This window comes from Patagioenas fasciata, chromosome 12 (assembly GCF_037038585.1).
Source record: "Patagioenas fasciata isolate bPatFas1 chromosome 12, bPatFas1.hap1, whole genome shotgun sequence".
NCBI classification, from domain to species: domain Eukaryota; kingdom Metazoa; phylum Chordata; class Aves; order Columbiformes; family Columbidae; genus Patagioenas; species Patagioenas fasciata.
Genome location: NC_092531.1, coordinates 6,524,477 through 6,543,726, shown reverse-complemented (window position 1 = coordinate 6,543,726; position 19,250 = coordinate 6,524,477). Strand labels below are relative to the sequence as shown.

The 19,250-nt window shown below is 47.4% G+C and overlaps 1 protein-coding gene across 1 annotated transcript in view; it reads left to right on the top strand.

The window, feature by feature from the left end:
• Positions 1-19,250, top strand: part of HCN4 (hyperpolarization activated cyclic nucleotide gated potassium channel 4) — a 95,699-nt gene that overhangs the window by 59,151 nt on the left and 17,298 nt on the right. The window contains exons 4-5 of the mRNA XM_065847474.2: positions 5,824-6,042; positions 17,754-17,900. Of these exons, the coding sequence (XP_065703546.1) occupies positions 5,824-6,042; positions 17,754-17,900 (366 nt within the window). The remainder of the gene's footprint in view (positions 1-5,823; positions 6,043-17,753; positions 17,901-19,250) is intronic.

Genomic DNA, 19,250 nt, shown 5'->3' with positions numbered 1-19,250 from the left:
ATAAGATAGTTTCTTTTCACAGTAAGGTTCTGTCCTCTAATCTCCTGAGAAGATTTCTAGATGTGTTAGTGGGACCAGCAATGGATGTGGATGGCGTGATTAGTGCAAAAATTTACATAGTGTTTATACCGAAGTAATATTAGAGGCCACTGAGTCAGGAAACAAGAATAAAACGGTGGTTTGGGCTGTTCGCAGACTTTGGTGCCAAGATCTTGCTGGTAGTTTCCGGAATGGCTCTGTTGGAGAGCTGTGATGGACAGGGTTGGGAGGCCAGGGTGGCATCTGTCTGTGACAGAGTCACTAGGCTGGATTTGGGGACATTCTGTACTGACCTGGTCACAGTTCTGAGGAGATAAATATCCTTGGTGCATGACTGCCCCGATTGCACACAGGAGCCAAAAAGCTGGGATGGAACCACTGTAGGAAAGAAAGGAATGTTCTGGAGCTGCTACAGCCAAGGGAAGCAGAGAGTGAGGTGCCAAATGCTTTGGAGGCTTTCTCCTTGAGTATGCTGGTGCTGCTTTTCCACCGCTCCGGAGTTTCCCACCCAGCTACTTGGCAGTTCATAAAACCGGCTCTGATTCTGATGCAGCAGGGAAAGAAGATTCATCACCTCTCATCTCCTTCCTAAAGGTTTGATCTTCTTCCAGGGGACCTGTGAAGGGTCTGCTGTTGCCAAAATCATATCGCAGGCTCGATAAATCCCCGGGTCCAATTCATCTTGGTGTTTTCCACATGCTCTGTGTTTCATCTTTAGCAATTGTCAAAGGAGTCTCTGTAGGACTTCTTTCTGAGCTGGCTCTGAAATGGTAGGGAAGGATGTTTTCAGTATTAATTGCTCAGTCTCAATCTCATGGGCTTCAGCATTAGCTTCCCTACAGGGCACATTATTAAGAAGAGAAACGCTAGTGAGTCAGCTGCAGAGCATCTCCCCAAGACCCTTTCCTGGCAGCTTCTCATCAAAAGAATCTGAGCTCTCCTGAGACCCAAAAGCTGCTGGAAACATGTGGCTCCCTCCCTTGGGTATTGTGCTGAACTGATAAACCCTGCAGAGAAGGCAAATATCCTCATGTCAAATGCAGCGACCTTGCATAGGAAATACTAATCATCTTCTCTTCTACCCAAAGAGAGACAGGAGCTTTCCTTTTGAGCTTATACCCCCCTCCCTGCCACCCAACACATTCTGGTGGTGTTGCTGATAGAAAGGAGGAAGAGAAACTGATGCAGCGTGTGTTGTGGAATTCAGATGTCCCGTGTGATTCCTAACCACCCCCAAGCTCCTGGTCCTTCAGATCCCTCATATCCACATCCAGCAGCCATATCACAGAATACCTCAAGTTGGAAGCTGTGTAGTAGATTCTCATGTTTTGCAAAATCTAGTAGGGCTGCTTCACCATGGGAAATGAGCCAGGAGCCAAGGGTGGCACTTGCACAGGCAGTGCCCTCACCAACTATGGCTCAGTCCTCCCAGGGAGTCCAGGGGGAAGCAGCAGGAGATGGGATCAGAGGCAAGGCTGGAAACAAAGTTAAACAGATGTTCAGGGCCCAAGACTGGGCAGAGGTACAACCAACTCAAGCTAGGCCTGAATGCCCAGGCCTGAGCTGAAATGGAGCTCCAGGAGCCATGGGGGCATGGGCTGACTGGGGCAATTAAATCATACTGGTGTACTCAGAGTCCTGAGAAATCTTCTCTTCTGGTATATAAAGGCCGTGCAAAGCTTTTCTTCGAAATAAGCCCAGAACAGGCAGGTTCTGTCCAATGTGAAGTCTGACCCATCATCTCCATTTCTTGTCCCCCTATTCCCTTCCTCTAAATTGGATGAGAAGGTCTGTTTTCCCTGCCCAGCAGCTACAGTGTTGTCCACGGAAGGGCAGTGATGTTCAGAGGCTTTATTTCACAGCTTGGTGTGAGTGGTGTGCGGTAGCAAACCTCAAGAAACAACTTCTGGCCAGATAAGATCACTGTTCCCACAAACGCTGGAGTTCACAGGACTGAAATACAGCCTTTCACTACAGACAGCTCCTTAATACTGTGAAATGTTAGTGGCATAAATCAGGCATAACATTGTGCTCATCGTGCCCCTACCTCAAGAATTTGCCAGTACTTCTCTGTGTCCTTACTCCTCTCTGTCAAGTCTTCTCCTGTGAGGGTTCAACCAGGTGCACTCACATATATGTCAGACCCAGAACATCCTACAAGACACCGTACTGTTTCTTTAGGTGCTTCTGTAAAGTCCTGCAGAACATTACCTTTGAAGAGTTCTAGGAACATGTCTCCGAGTATTCAAGGATGGATCTGAACAGAGGCATTACAGTCCAGACACTAATCCCAGAGAAGCTCTTATGGTCCTGCCAGTGTGGATGTTAAAAACAAGCTAGTGTGAGAAACCACTTCAAAGTGGCTTTAACTCCCTTTTGCAAATGCTCTTAGTGCCTGGGATGTGGCTGAAATAACATCCCTCTTGACTGTGTTCAAGCACAGATCTGTAGCTCCATTTTAGCTTGCTTTGAGGTCTGGTTAACACGGAGTTATTTTCTTTCTGCAGTTTAAGGCCTTATTTACCTACCCTAATGGACCATTTTGGCCACTCCAGTGTATATGGAGAAGTACAACCCTCCCATTGTGGGGACTGACGTATGTTGAGTATAGGGGTATGGCTCTTAGGGAAACAAGCTGTATCAGGATAAGGCACCGTGATGCCATTAAGCCGGTGTCCACAGTACATTTGGAACCACTTCTACTGGTCTGGCTTAAAGTACTGCAGGCCTAAAAACTACACATATACTGAGACCTGTAAGCAAAGAGTCATCCCATAGACCAGTGCTCTTTACAGATGCTCAGAGGGCTCAGAGTTTGTGTCCTACAGGTACTTGATTGGAAATGTTTCCTCTTATGGAAGTGCCTCTCTTGCAGCAGTCCTTGCTCTCCTCTCCCAGCAGACCGCATTGCTCAGGATGTTTTCAAACGCTCTGTGTTTTGCTCCAGCTCTCGCCCCTCGGTCTGTCATTACTCAGCACTCTGGGTCTGGCACGAAGCAGGCTGGCCTCCCGGGGAGCCCTGCTGCTGATGGCATTGGGGTTGTGACTCCTAAGTGCAGAGTTCCCAGGGAGCCAGGAGTGTTTCTGCAGGCTATGGAGGCACAGTCATGTTGGACGTCGTGGTTTTGGATGACTAATTCCTACAAAACGCTGGCAAGCCTCCTCCTAAACAGCAAGTTGCTGGAAAAATGGCTTCTAAAACTTGAACCTGCCTGATACCATATGCTCCTCTTAAGCTCTGATCATTTGTGGCCATTAAAGACTCTGGCAGCCAGTTTCCTGATATATCAAATTCCAGCTCAGCTATTCTTGTTCTGTCTCCCAAAATTCCCTTTTGAATTTCACCTTGGTATTTCTTTTATCGCTGTTCTCCATTCTGTTATGGAGATGCATTGCCCTATTTAACTGCTGCCACACTGAACTCTGAAGGCAGCAGCATTTCTGCAGTGGCCTTTGAGAAGCGCCTGCATGGGAAAGGAATTAATCTAGCAAGGAAAGGATGGGACAGGACACTGCTCCAGTAAAGCTGTGAATGCACTGCCCACCTTTATGGGTGATGCATTATTTTAAGCAAAGGTTGGTCAAGAGTGACTACTGCTGCCTGTTGTCTCAGGATGACGACTTCCCTGCTTCACATGGACAAGAGATGGGCTAAAGCCATGGAGTTCACAGCATTTGCTGTTCTGTAAGTGCCAGACATATTGCCTTTGTGACTGCAAGTACCACAGGGCTGAGGGAAAGGGACTGTGGCTCCTGGAAGCATTAACAGTGATGATGCAGGGGTGCCTGTGTGAGGTGTGTGGGCTGCTTGAGATGCCTTCCCAGATCAGAAGGCGGTCTGCAATGTTACACAGAACCTGGATGGTGGAAAAATAGCCCCCCCCCCCCCCCCATCCTTCTTTGGCCAGGACTCTGGGAGCCACATACAGCCCTGGGTGAGGCTGAGGGGCAGATTTGCTGCTTCGGTGCTTACGCCTCGGGCAGCCCCTGTGGTCGGATCCTTCCTGCTGCCCTGCACAGGCAGTGAAGTGCAAATGCTTTTTGCCTTCACCCGCAGCTGTCTCCAGTTTGAGCTGCAGCTCCTCACACACAAGATAACTGCATAACCAAGGATAGGCACCAATAGCCACATTGTCTCTTGTCTGTTGATCAAGGGTAGTTTTTTCCAGTGCAGGAGGGGAACAGGTGCCTGCTTTGTTGGGGAGGTGAGCCCAGACAGGCTGGCGCCAGTGGGGACCAGTCTCTTCTTGGGCTGTGAATGTGCCGCTTCTCCTATGTCTGCTTCCTCGTCACTTCTGTTGCTTTGCCCTTCTCGTTGCAGCATGAATCAGGCCTGTCTTGCATAATGTAACCGAATACGGCCAGAGTAACAGTATCCCATCTTTGTCCATGTGCTCACCTCCTAACCGAGCATTAACACCCTCCAGACGTTCCAGCTCTTTGCCACGGCTCACAAACAGCAACAGTTTCTCTTTACTACTTGTAAACTTACTGAAATTTTCCATCAACATTAGTGACACTGTTTGCAGAGAGGTCATCAACCATCCACCTGATTGTGATTAGATCCCTCCAAGGAGGTGCCCGGTAAACTCGAGAGCTCCCAGCATGACCAGTCACTGCTGCTGGGGCTGCTGCATCTCTCTGAGTGGAGCTCACAAGAGTATTGTCTGTCTGACAAGCCACAAACCAGACGTTCTGTACGATGGCCTTCTAAGTTGCCGTGGTGTATGTATCTGCACAGCTATATCCATAATGTTAACACCTTCCTAGGAACAGAAAGATGACAGATGAATGTACAGGTTATGTGCTGCAATGGATGTCACTGTCGCAGAGGTATTTTTTCACATACCTTGTAACAGCAGTGTGTGATGACAGTGCATTTACTTTACAAGATTTTGTGGCAAGGACTTACCAGCATATAATACTCACAGGATAGTAAATGTACCTTGAGCTGTTCCATGAACTCAGGCTAATCAGAATAATCATGAAACTTATGCTTTTTTTTCTCCCTATCCCATGATGTAATTGCTGAGGTGCATCTTGTGATAGTTGCAGTGGGAGAGCACAGGGTGTCCAGAAGCCGTTGACTTCAGCTGGCTTCTCACAGTGGCTTGTTGCATCTCTCCAAGACCATCTGTAGTTTTCTCAGCTCCCTGAAAAAAAAATAAAAAGAGCAAAAAAACAACCCCAAAAGCCCACCCTGTTTAACACCAAGAAGAACTTGCTGTCTGGGCATTGTCCTCTTAATTTTCTGCCCTTCCCATCTCTTCAGGTAATGACCAGAGATCCTGACCATTTCCTAAATTGCTGGGGAGTGATTTTCCCCACTCTAAGATCTTGCTGCTGGCAATCTGGCTCAGCCAGCTCCCTTCAAGTCCATTTCCCAGGGGAGTAATCATTTGCTTCAGTTCCTTCTCCCACACGTGGGTCATTCTGAAAACACCCCAATGCATCATCTCAGTTTATCCCAGGTTACCAGTGTGTCAGACTGGCTGGCTTCTTTTCTGGAAAGTTTTGCTGGAAAGAGTACATGTAATCTGCAGGAACCCTGGCCAAAGTCAGTTGATGTCAGCTGGCTAAATTTGAGTTTTTTGTTTTTAAACCGAGGGTGCCCAGCCCTTCCAAGCCATCAAAGAATTGAATTGCGTATTTAAGATATAGAGATGCCTTAAACATGGAGTTTCGGGTCTAATGTTAGGTATTCTTTTTCTGAAATGTGTTCAGCTCGGAGAATGTCTTGTCCCACTGCTAAAGCTTTGTCTGTCTGTCTGTCTGCCTCTCCAGAACGACTCCTGGGGGAAGCAGTATTCCTACGCGCTGTTCAAGGCCATGAGTCACATGCTGTGCATCGGGTACGGGCAGCAGGCGCCCGTGGGCATGTCCGACGTGTGGCTCACCATGCTGAGCATGATTGTCGGCGCCACCTGCTATGCCATGTTCATCGGCCACGCCACAGCCCTCATCCAGTCGCTGGATTCCTCACGGCGTCAGTACCAGGAGAAGGTAAGGACTGGGCTTTGCAACCCTTCTGTGAGCCAGGGGTGGTTTATACACTGGCTGGAGGAAGCCAGAGCTGTGAGTGACCCACGCGAGAGGCCAAAGGTGCCGTGTCTTTGTTTATTGGGTATTCATACCCATCTATTCACCCAAGCAGACCCTTAGGAGGAAGTAGATGCAAGATTAGATGAATAATAATAGGGCAAGCTGTCTTTTTAGATCAACATTATCAATGTCACTGGTATCTAAAGTTGTAAAACACTTTTTACTTTCCCAGATCTTGTTTCAAATCCCAAGTGTACATTCCAGAATGTGCAGCTTTTGTTTCGCAAGTACTTTTTTTAAAACTGTCCAGATTATTTATTTTGGTGTTCGTGAGTGAGACTACGTAACAAACTCCAAAGCACAGATCAAAGCTCAGGAGCACCGAACAGGTTCCCCAGGTACCTATCAAATTAATTGCAGGGTTGTTGAATTACATAATGTAGGGCACAGACAGAAGTGTCACAACTGATCGGGTTACCACTGCACTGGCAGGAACTGGTGGTCGTGGGTTCAAGGCGATGCTGTGAATTTATACGATGCTAAGGGGCAAACAGGGTCAGTCACCATGATTCAGGCAATAAGGAGGAACTCCTGGAACTGCATCGATTCCTTCCCTCTTTCCATGCCGTCAGTGTGTTGCTGTCTGCACAATGACATTTAGTTATCTCAAGCAAAGGGGCTGCTGGCGCAATGATACTTTTCCCTCTAGGACACAGACAGGCAAAAACTTCTGTCTTCAACCTCTGGTTCAACCTGTAGGCCTGCATTTGATCTGAAGATTAAAAAGAGGAAGAATTAGGTGCTAGCCCTGTTCTGATTCTACCAGGTGCTGTTAGGTGAAAGGGTAGCTGTTCAAGTGGGTAAACTGTGGCTAGATGAATTTTAAGTTTAGGGGCCGGAAGATAGGAGAAAGGATTTGTTAGATGGCCTAGGAACAGGTTTGAGACATGGAGATGACAACGCTGAGCTGCAGAAAGACCTTGCAGTAGGCCAGAGAGTGAAAAATCAGAAGTGGAATCATGCTTTGAGAATAGGGAAGATCTCAAACCACAGCTAGAGATAAAAGATGGAAGAAGCCCAGGAGAAGAAGTTTGGAGGACTGGGATGCAACTAGAGCCCTGGGCTTTGTATAGAGTTTTACCACTGTGTAACACACTGGCTGGACTAATGCTAATTGAGAGCAAGGCATGCCAAAGAGAAGGACACTGCAGCACTAGGAGCGCAAGCTGATCGAATCTGTGTGTGCAGAGCCCTTATTCAAATGTGTTTGAAGTGGCAGAGAAGTCAAGGACTTGATTTGCACATCCAGCCACCTGGCCAGCCGAGCTGCAGCCAAGTTTACATCTGCAGGACTGGACACGGTGATTTTTTTTCCCAAACCAGGTCCCCTGGCAAGGGCAGAACTTGACCCTGGAAGTTGGACTCCAGTCAGTGCTCAGGGAAATCAGTCACCGGTAGCCAACAGGGACGGTGGCAGAGGTGGCAGAAGTGTGAAATGTTAAAGCCTCCTTAGAATGTGGAGATGTGAGTGAGAGGGTTAACAGATCCAGGAGAAAAGCTTTGTGTCAAAAGCAGTGGGTAGAGGGTTTAACAAAGGGTGTATTTCATCTGTAGTGTTATAGCAGGTTCATTTCCCAAGGTATTCTCCTGGGAATAAAGCCTCAGGGATTGAGTACGTTCATATTCCTCTTGCAAATGGGACAAATGATGGTCTCAAAACAAATATGTATTTACTCTCTGCATTCCTTAGCACTTGAATAGGCATGATTAAAATGAGGCTGCTTTGTGATTTGCAGCCCTGCAACTCAATTTAGTTCGGTCCTCAGGGGACAATGTGTCTGTTGAAGCATATTATAAGCAAAGAATCTCAACAAGTTTGGAGGTCGATTGGTAGAAGCCGACAGTAGTTTAGAGACCTCTGCTGAGTACAGCTTTGGGCTGCAAACAGGGCTCAGCAGAGGCTCAGGCTACAGAGACTTTAGCAGCTGTTCTGGGAGCAACCAAAGAAAGGGGAGACAGCGGGGAGTGAGAGGAATAGCAGAAATAACAAAATACCCGGGCAGGAACTGTACTGACAGGCTTTGCTTTGTGTAACCGTCAGGACGACGTTCAGGAGTAAGTTTGTGGGGAAGTCTCGGATTGTCCAGATCTCTGCCAAACCAACTTGTTCTTCACTTGTACAAACAGGGCTTTTGAGAAGAGGAATAAAAGCCAAGATGTGTTGTCTGTTGGCTTCAGCAGCAGGCTTGTCTCGCTTGGGGGTGGATTTATTGAACACTTGGATATTCAATCCCTGTCCTCTCCAGATCTCCTCCTGTAGCATCTGACTTCATGCTCTGCTGGTTTTTGCAAGGCAGGGAAGCCGTGTAGAATCAGTAGGGTGGAAGGAGGCCTGGAGAATTTGGAGAGAGAAGGTGCACTCTCTGAGACAGCGTAGTGCTAAGGTTTCTGAGTACTAGTGGAGGGTCCCATGTGGCTCAGAGCATTCACACCAGCTCAGGCACTGTCAGTGGCACAACCATTGTGTCAGTCTCCCTCTGAGCCTCACTTAAAAAGCTCTGCATCAGAACAGCTCTTTAGATCTGGTACTCTGAAGTGACTGTTTTATTTCCAGTCCCAGAGGCAAAGTTAGGAGGGACCTGTCTGTCCCGTCTTGCATTACTGAGAGTGTTATACCCTACATTACTTGCCCGTGCTCACAGAGAGAGTCAACGGCAGGATCAGGACCTGACTCTTCTCTCTTGCCCTCGGTCTGGTGTCTAACTCCAAAATATCTTTGCACCCAAGGCGCATTTCTATTGCTTACATGTGAGTCAATATTACTACAAGGATTCAAATAGAAAAATTTCCCGAAGTCACGTTGTGCAGTTCCGTGTTATAAATTAATTGATCTGACAGCTCTGAGCGGAGGGGAAGCCTCACGGATCTGTTCTCACCCAGTGCTCCCTGCTGCTGTTCTTCACTCTTGTGTACCACCTTTCATACTCCTCAGACCTTTACTGCACTGATTTCCTTATTCTGAGTTAGTTTTGTGCCAGGTTAGCAGGTTGGATTATTTTACTGTAGTCTGGTGAGTGCCAGAGTGCAGGGTGCTGGGGGAAGAAGTCCAGAAGCAAGAGCAGAGGCCCAGGGCCCTTCGCACCTATTCTTGGATTGGCTCAAGTCATAACATATAAGTTCATAATTGACTGCAAAATTACCCTACAGCCTGCAGTAACTCTGGCTCACGAGAGAGAAAGAGTGTTCCTACCCAGAAGCTGGATAAACTAGGCTGATATGCAAGTTATTTGCGTGGTTTTTGCAGGTTCCCCTGTTAATTTCTTTCTCTAATCCTGGATTAATATTTATGTCAAGTCACCACACACACCCACTCATCCTCCCCAGCAGACTCGGTAACCTCAAGGCTTTGGGGAGTGGTGATTATCTGCAGCCATGCTCCCTGGAACAAAGCAGAGACTCTGGGCTTCGCTCTCCCATCCCAGCAGGATGCAGGCAGTGCTGGGCATCCCGCAGAGAGCCTCAGCTCTCCCGCCTTATCTTGCCAGGTACACACGGAAGAATGACTGATGAGAGGTAGGAATTGCTGCTGTCAGCACCACAGAGCCCAGTAAAGCTGTAATCTCTCCTTCCAGAGCCTCATCTCTCCTCGAGATCTGTCTGCTACACTGGCATTCGCTCAGGCTCTCTGTGCTCCACATCCATTCCACAGCTCCTCCTTCCTCCTGAACAATCCATTCAGTGCCTCTAGTTCCTAAAATATGTGTTGAAACTGGGTTGACACTTGCATGTTCATTTGTCAGTATTATGAAGAAGCACCTGCTGCAGCACAGTGGCAAGGGGGCGAGCAGGTAACTCTAATCACTTTATAAATCCTACAGAAGCACTAGTGACATCGGCTCTTGGTTCCTAAAACAACCATGCTTAGCCATCAGCACAGTCCTTCTTGCCACAGTTTTATCCCATGGGCTGGCTGTCCAAGCAAAAAAGCACTTTACTGGCCAACTATCAACATTTCAGCCCTTCTGTTATCAGCTTGAATTCAAGAAAGATTAATTGGGGAAAGTTTAGTAATTGTGAAGGCTGAAACATGACAACTGGAATGTTCAATCTCTGTTGGATGACAAAGCAGATGTTAGAGCAGCGTTTGCTAGAGGGGAAGTGAGACATTGCCTACTACACTGAGCTGAGGATCTGTCTTCTGGGCTTAGGCAGTCCCTGCCCTTTTTTGGAGACTAGCAGTAGGGAGTCTTAATAGGCAACAGATTTAAGGAGTGATTTTTTAAATCATATGTAATTATAAAGTGTGGTGCTCACTGCTGCAGGGTGCTGTGGGGGCCCAAAGTCTGATTTCAGGCTGTTTTACTATGCAGTTCGTGTTCTGAACTGCCTCCAAATGAAGGTGCACAGGGAATTCGGTGCAGAGCTCCTAGCTGGGGTCCTAGGTGCGATATAATCACATTACCCTGGCAACATGCCCTTGCTGATTAGCCCCGCTCCACCCCTCATTTAAGCACAGCTAATTAACCCAAGCACAACACTGTACCAAAGTGATATTAATTGTTGTGGCTCCAGGGCTGGCTTAGCCCGTGCTACCTTGGGTACGACACAGTGCAGATATATTAAGATAACCAGTGTCAGCTGCTCTGTTAATGTGAAATTGGGCCAAAAACTCCCATTATTCCCACACCTACTCTGCCACAAACCTGTCAGATGGGAGATTTCATGTTCATTACCACTCAGGCCAGGATTTGAAGTGCCATTCCCCAGATGTTCGGTCTCCAATGTTTGTAGGTTCTCAGGTGGCATTCCCAGGTTCTTAGAGTCCAAAGGGGTCATATAGAAGTCCCCTCCTGAGCTAGCATCTCAGTTCTGCATGTCAGGAAAGCTGCAAAGCTCCCTTACTTTTCTAGTGATGTGTGTGAAGGAGAGGGGAGGGAGGATGCAGCACTCCAGAAATTAAAGGTGTCTGGAAAATTTAATCAAATGCAAAAATTAGTCACATTTCCTAATTGGAAAAAGTTTGGAGTGCCTTGCTTAATCCTTTTGTGACTGCACACTAGTTGTGTGTTACCTCAGCCTGTTAAGGGATGGGCTTGAGTACTATTATGTCCCATGTTACTGTCAGTCAAAGCATTTGGGGTTGCTAACAAGGCTAATAAATAATATGCTGTATTGATTGTGTCTAGAAGGGCCTGTGCCGAGCACCAGGCTTGCTGGCTCAGCAATGCCTCTGTGTAGTTTCTTCTGGAAGCAGGACTGGGTTTTCTGGCTGGTTTGCAGCCCAGAATCAGCAAGTGAAAGGAGCAAGGTTAGTTCCAGCTCAATTTTCCAGGAAGGGTCCAACTTCCCCCCTAAATGGCTGGAATAATAGAGGGTCCCCCATCCCCATCTTCTAAGCGTACCCACCCACATGTGATAACTGCAACCTGACATAAGCTGGTCCTCCTTTGAGTGGGGATTCGGACCAGATGACTCCCCAGAGGTTCCTTCCAACTTAGATCTTCTTTTGATTTAAAGTCCCCAGGTGTTTTCAGGCAGTGAGCCGTCAGGATTCAGTGTGAACGGCTGGCTCAGGATTGTGCACGCAAGGCAGCTTTCCTTTTCCAGGTGCCACAATTACATCACGACTTTAGAGTGGTTATAAGAAATAGGTAATGGAGTAGTATAAATAATGATTTGTTCACTTCAACTCAACCGAAAATCAGAAGTTTGTGTCAATTGTTTTAAGGTTATTTAATCCTTTTCATGATAGAATCCTGGGCTGTTTGTAAATGCAAATGTTTTCTGAAAGAAACACCTAATGGTTTATTTTAAAAACATCTTGCAGTGCAAATTGCCTTCCCTTTATAGTCTTAACTAATCTGAGGTCAAATAGTTTTTATTCTTGCAAGAATATTTCATTGGTGAACGCTTTCTTGAAACTGTTTACCATGTGTTAGAGGGAAGCCCTACTGTAAAACACATTTTCTAGATATGGATGTGGTGGTGATCAGTCAGCACTTAGAGCAGACACTGTGCGGACTATATAGTGATAGCAGTGCCTATAGGGAATGTATGGCTGCTCTGAGGTGCAGAGGAACACACAGTACCCGCTCCATGCTCACACGAACAATGCAAGGAAGGAGTCAGCAACATTGCAGCATCTTCACAGAAAGAAAAATGAAACTGCCAGGTAGGTTGCCTTCTGTCAGCAGGTTTACGCCAGAGATTCATCTTGGTTTGCTGTATCAGAGATACTGTGATGATAGGTGGGTTTTTGACGTCTTATTTCTGCAAGTGGAAGGCAGACAATTGTGTTCTTTGAGCGGTGTGTTTGTGCATGCACAAGCACTGCCTGTGCTGTCACAGGAGGGAAAGGGCTGTCGCCTCAGCAGTTCCTCGCATCCCAGTGTGGGATTGCAAACTTCATTATCAGTTTTGAAATTCATTTTGACACTTGGACTGTAAATAAATAAAGAAATACATCATAATGTGAAGAGCTCAGGCTCCCTGCTGAGCTGTCTCTCCTGGCAGAAAGCTGCTCCCAGCAATGCTGATTGCAAATTGCACAGACTCGCTGTTCCCGTTGCCCCATCCCAGCCTTTGTCTGGTAGCAGATTTTACCTCATCTCGCTCTTTCTGCTCTTCTGATGAAGGTAATGTTGATCTCTTTATCCCCATTGCACCTCCAAATATGTGGATCCAGTGACAAAACCTGACATCTCCACACCACCCTGTGATGTTTCACGGTGCCTGATAAAAGGTTCATTGAGCAGGTCCAAAAGTTCCCGGTGCTGAACTACTGACTCCCACCAGGATGTGGCCTGTCCACCCAGGCAAAGTGTTCTCCTCGTGTGCCTTTCCCATGCTGGAGCTTCTCCTGGAAAACAAGCCGTCTCTGTAGCCACGACGTACAAGTTTGTACATCATACATAGTGCAAGCTCAGCGCCTTGTTCTGGATGGCACCGTCCCCTGTGGTGGGTTCCCTGGCTTGCACCGTGGCCACTGCAGCCATGTGCGAGGAAATAAACAACTGTTTCATCAGGTCCATCATTGACTCTGCTCAGTCTGTTGGCATCTCACAGCCCAGAAATGTTTGAAGCACAATCCTCCCCTGAATAGGTGCTGATTAACAGCAGCTACCCCAGCTAATCAGTACAGCCATCCTCAATGTAAGGAATGTTGCATGGGAAGTGGAGAAAAAGCTCCAAGAATTTTCTGCCGGTGTCTGTGATCTTTGTACCACAGCAAAAGATAAAGAGCCTGGTGCTAGGTAAGGTGTTACAATTTCAGAAGGCATTGCTGCAGTAAGGGTAAACATGTTCCATGCTTTTCCAGCATGTAATATGCAACACTTAAAAATCATCTTCCTGTACCAAATCGATATAGTCTTTGGAAGAACTGAGAACCAGGACATTACATAAAGCTTTTTGCAGAATCAGATATCTTCCAAAAGCTCTAGAGTAGATGGATGTGGGTTTAAATTTAGCTCATTAATCAAAAAAGCAAAAGTAGCACTGATAATCTTTGGTGCTGTGCTGGATGTGGTCGGAGTTGTTCTGCTTGACTTGGTACTGAAATAATCCCTGGTTCCCCCTTTGTGCAGACACCCCAGCTCTTGTGCACTTACCGCTTCATGTAGGAGTTTCCTCGGGTTCCCTCTGTAAGGAATCCAGCTGTAAGCCCAGCTTCTCACTGCCTGGAGGCTGGAGGCCATAGAAGGGACAGCGTATGTCTGAGTACAGTTCCTCTCCATCACTTCCCTACTGCTGCGGAGAAGATGGCCATGTGCACATTTAATTTGATGAATGTCTGTATTCTTGTTGGAAAACAGCAGGAGCATGAGTATGGGTGTAGAGCCAGCTGCGTTCTGAGTGTTGGCATGGGATAAAGTGTGATAGCCTGTGCCACTTACTGTTCTGAGCAAAACTTCAGGAAAAGAGCAAAATTCTGTAAGCAAGATCTGACACTAAATATGCTCCAAGCATGGAGCTCTGTACAGGGAAAACAACAAAGGTCGCCCCAGCAATGTCAGCATGGTTTTTTCTTCCCTTAAACTGCTCACTCCTGGAAGCATTTGTCTCCATGAGAACACGTGTCTTGATCATTTTGAGTAAGGTGGAGATCTCCTGGTTGTAGAACAAATCCTGAGGATGAGAAAATGAATGGTTTAGAAGACGAAAAATGGAATTCAACATCTATTTGGTTTTGATGATTACTAAATGCTGGGGAGCTGACATTGCAGCACTGGTTTACTCCTAATCGTAGCTCAGAGAAAACAAAACAAAGATACAACTGTGTCCCATCAGGACACTCCATCTGGTGAATCTCATTACTTGATCTTTGCCCCTATGAAGCATTAATCCACAGGAGAGAGCCACAACATTGTGTATCATGGCTACTTATGTGTATCTTAATCCAGTCTCACAGGATATATACTACCAGCTTTTGAAATACTGTTAGAGCCTCATAATTTCGTACTTAATTCAAAATGTGTTACCCTGCTTGATTCTTCTTTTTCTTACACAAGTGCATCTCTCTTGACTTCTGTGATGTCCAGATTTGAAGGCTGTGACCGAGATGAAACACCGTCTCATGGTGATTTCAGCCTCTTTCTGGAAGGGTGCAAGCAGTACAGCTCTGTATAGGAAATGTATATTTATTTATGGATGGAGGGAGACAAGCATCCCAAGTGCCGTCATTACAGTAGGTTACGTGTGTGTGCTCATGCTGTGAAAGTGTCTAAGTGTATTTGAACTAACTGAGATGCAAAAATGGAAATCAGGCTCTGAAGAGTGATGTGTGTGGACCGACAGAGGACGCAAAGAGGTGTTGGTGCTATGACTGGGATGGGAGCAGCTCTTCTCAGATGCAGGATTTTTTAACATTCAGAAGCAGGACAAGGAAACAGTCCAGCCTTTTCAGGCAGTGATTTATGACTGCCAGAGAGAGGAGGATTCGTGATGGAGATTGAGGGCACGGATGGAGTTAAAAATATTTAGTTCCCTTTGGACTGTGAATGATCTGAGCTTTGGTGGAAGGGGAGGGGAGTGGTGAGACAGCTGGGGAAAGTGGCCAGTTATAGAAGTACTCAGCTAAATGATTCCCTTTTGATATATTAATACCTCCTTCAAGGGCTTATTTGAGGAAAAACAGACTTAAGAAAATGAGTTAGGATTTAAATGGACTCAATTGTCTTCAGAGAGATTGAAGTAATTCCTAAATGAATCTTTTTAGTTGAACTCAGATTGGCCACTAATCTCTGCGCATTCCTCTGAGCACGGGTCAGACTGAGGACATGGATGGAGATGAGTAGCGCGACAAGTGCAAGGGAGAAAGGAGGCAAAAGGGGCTGTGAGATTAGTCCTGGCCACCTCTGAAGAGTACTCAGAGGGGCATGAAGGGGCTTTGGAGAGTGCCAGGTCTGCACGGTATCAGGCTTCGGTTGGAAAAGGAAGAGCTGTAAATTCAGGGTGATCGGGCAAAGTCTTTAATCCCCATGCACTCTGTTGTTGATGTTCACCACACAGTTCCTGTTACTCCTTTGCTTTCAGTTTCTGGTGAAGGAAACTTGTCCTGTTTTTACTCTTAGCTTTACCTAGGGACTGATTGCAGGAGAATCTGACAAGCCCTGGGGACTTTGCAGAGCAGTAATTTATTACTCTTTGTTACAAAGCAATGAATCTATGTACAGTAGTGAATAAGCAAAAAGTCTGAGTCGCCCCTTCCTTCCCGTGCTTGTGATTCTGAGAAACTGCGAGTATGTTTCCCAAGAAGCAAAGGTCAGTTGAAGATGGGGAGAAGAGGGGCAGTGGGCAGGTGACTGGCAGCAGGCGATGAGAAGCATCTCGTGACACTGGTCAATGGTCCAAATCAAGACATGGCTAAACCCCAGAGTCTAAGGTGATATTTTTGGCAAATAATTTATTCAACAAAAATGTGGCATTAAACCAAGCAGAACCGCTTGTGGATTTAGGATAAATTTAATAAAAGCGAGTCGGCAAAAGCTAGGGCCTAATGATTTCCTTTTCCATAATGAGTGGATGTACGATGTCTGATTTGCCAGGCCCTACATATGTCTCAAATGCTGCAGTGCATCTCCAGTGGCAATAGACATCTGTGTTTAGGCATCTGAGCCAAGCAAAGCCCTAAACTTTCTGCATTTAAGAACATAACCTGCAAAATCCTCTGTGGGCTCAAACCAGTGAGCTGTCCCCATGTGAGGTGTTGGTTTCTGCTCCCTTTATCTTCCTCACTCGCTGCTGCAGACTGTGCAGCAGCCAACACGGAACTTCAGCAATCCAGCTCGTCGAGTGCGACGCTCATTGCCGATTCTCTGCCTGGCTGCCTGTGGGGAGGTGGTGACTCGCTTGACTTTGATCATGCTGTAGTCATCATGAATATTTACAGCCAGCTCCTCTGCTGCTAGCTACAGACAAAAAGCTCTGGAAATGCCAGGAAACCCCGAGTGTCCCCTCCGCCACCTTGGCTTCTTAGAGTAATTCCTTCTCCTCTCTGGTGCAGATCAAGTTGTTAGCATGCAAGGCAGCGCCAGCACAGACTGTACGGAGAGCAGAGTGACACTAATGTGTGCAGGGGAGGTCTGTAACGAGCAGAAGTTTGGTAATTAGGCTCTTCAGCACAAGCTACAGTAAAGGGACGTTCAGAGACACAAAAGAGGGGAAAGAAGTATGGAAAAGAGGGAGCATAGTGCTTTTGTCAGCATTATTTACATGCTTAGGATCATATTGGGTACCGCGTACCACTAGGAGGGAGCATGGCCATTGCAATGCACACCCCGTGTCCCTGCAGCACCTTCAAGGCAAGTGGACACATTTACAGTCGTGTGCCCTTGAGGAAGTGTCATTTGCTTATAGAAAGCACCATTCAACCCCAAATACTGCTGTGGCATCCATCAGTGTGCCCTTGTATTCCCTTCTAAATGACATGATGGAAGTGTAAAACATTAGGTAAAAATACAGACAGGTTTGACAGCACAAGTGCATGGGGCAATATGTGAAGAAATGCCAGACCTGTGCAGCCCTAAGCGGGAGAGCAAAGGTGCCGTCGTAGCTGGCACGGACGAGAACACAGAGGAGGAAACATAGGCCATGGGTGTTGCAGCTTCAACCGAAGAACCATCAGATTTCTACATGTGTCCTTTTGTTTGTGCTGGTGACCATCCAAGGCAGAACCGTGCTCTGCTGTTCCGTACAGCCCCTGAGCTTGGCTGAGGCCTTACTGCTTGCACACCCTGGCTGCCATTCTGCTGTGAGGTGTGGAAAAACCTTCTGTCAAGGGCACATTGTGCTTTCCTTGCTCTCATTCTGCATGGGGTTTGGACACTCTTCCCTTGGCATTATTTGCTGAGAGGAGATTCCCAGCTGAGCACTTGTTATTTGTCTCTGCTCCCAGCTCTTGCTGTGTGCGTAGGGGAGAACAGACACCGGGGCTGCTCAGCTCGGGAGAAGTTTAAAGGTTAAAACATGGGCAACCATTTGGGGAATATAGCAAAGGTGTCTGCAAACTCCCTGTGTGTTCAGACAGTCTTCTGCACCAGATTTATCTGCCTAGGCCAGGCTTAATGTGAAGGAAGCAGGTATGGGTACGGTCTGCCATGTGCTTCTCCATGAGTGGGCACCGTTTGTTGCCTGTCCTCATAACTCCTTCTCTTCCTCTCTCCCCTGCACAGTACAAACAAGTGGAGCAGTATATGTCCTTCCACAAGCTCCCTGCAGACATGCGGCAGCGCATCCACGATTACTATGAGCACCGCTACCAGGGGAAGATGTTTGATGAGGAGAGCATCCTGGGGGAGCTGAGCGAGCCCCTCCGCGAGGTAAGGAGAGGGTGGTGAACAGGCAGTGCTTGTTGCTGTTGTCTTTGGCAGCTGTAGAGTTCCCAGTGCGCAGTGTCCTGTCCCAGTGCTTCGTTCTAGTGTCAGGCCCAGCAGACGTGTGTCTGAACAGCCATAAAGGCCCCATTTTACTTGAGATTGTGCCTGTTCCTCTTGGCCTTTCTGGGAGAGGAAAGCAAAGAGGAATATGGTCCACAGCTTGGCTGTGTTCATTCAAAGGGAGTGACTGTCCTACCCATTGGTGTATGTCTGGGATTCCCTTGGTCACGGCAGAAGCCTCCGCTGTGGAGAGAGAAATCCAGGCCTTTGGCATTTGCAGGACTGCTGCCCGAGTCTGCGAACTGCTGCAGCACAAGTGCTGTCTGACATTAAGGCCATGGGGGCTACAGCACGCAGGCCCTGACACCCACTAGTCATGTGAACAGCTGTTAATACATCTGGGAACCTTTTGAGGCCATGGTGGTGTCTGGCCATGTCATCCCCTTTCTGGAAGTGCTTTGCTGTTACCTCACCCTTCTCTCCCCACGCAAACATGCACCACAGCATCTCAGTGAGCTCCCACCACATGCTCCCTAACGTTAAGCTGTAGCTCATATACTTATATAAACCTCTATGCAGTGTGCTGGCCTCATCTATGCCTCATCCATCATCTGTACCAGCATGTAGGGTCAAAGGAGAGGAGAAGCAGGGCCCACACTAGAAAGGAGTCTCTACAGAAAAGCCCTTTCCCCAGCTGAAGCCAACAATGCAGGTTCTCCCTAATATATGCCTTTAATATGTTACCCGCGAGCACTAGAAGCAGTCTTCGTCCTGTCTTCCCCCCTCCCTGGGTAATGTACTTCTATGTGAGGGAGAAAGAGCTGAGGATCTGCCAGAGTCTCGAAGGGCAGCCCTGAAAAGGACCCCGGTGAGGAGGAGGCACCTGCTTCCCCAGCCCTCTTTCCTCCTGCACAGATGCTCCTTCCCTGCTTGGCTGAGGTGATTTACCTGATATCACTTTCTGCTGCTTTCAGAGTCTGAGCTGACACGGCACAGAGCAGCTCCTGTGCAGCAGACAGTGCTGTCGCACCCTCCAAGTGACAGCAAGCCACAGGAGGAGGCACAGTCCCTGTCTGCTGTATGACAGCTGAACGGCTGAATTGGGTTTTCTTCATGCGAGGTTGATGATCCAGCCCATGCCCCAGTGACTGGTGGGCACCTCTCCCTCCCCTCCCTTGACACTGTCCCCAGCTGCTCAGGATAATTCTTTCTCTGAGCACCTCACCGCATTTGTGCTGTTTAATATCTCAGTGACAAGGAAGGGCAACAGAGAACGTAGGGCTGCCAAGGTGA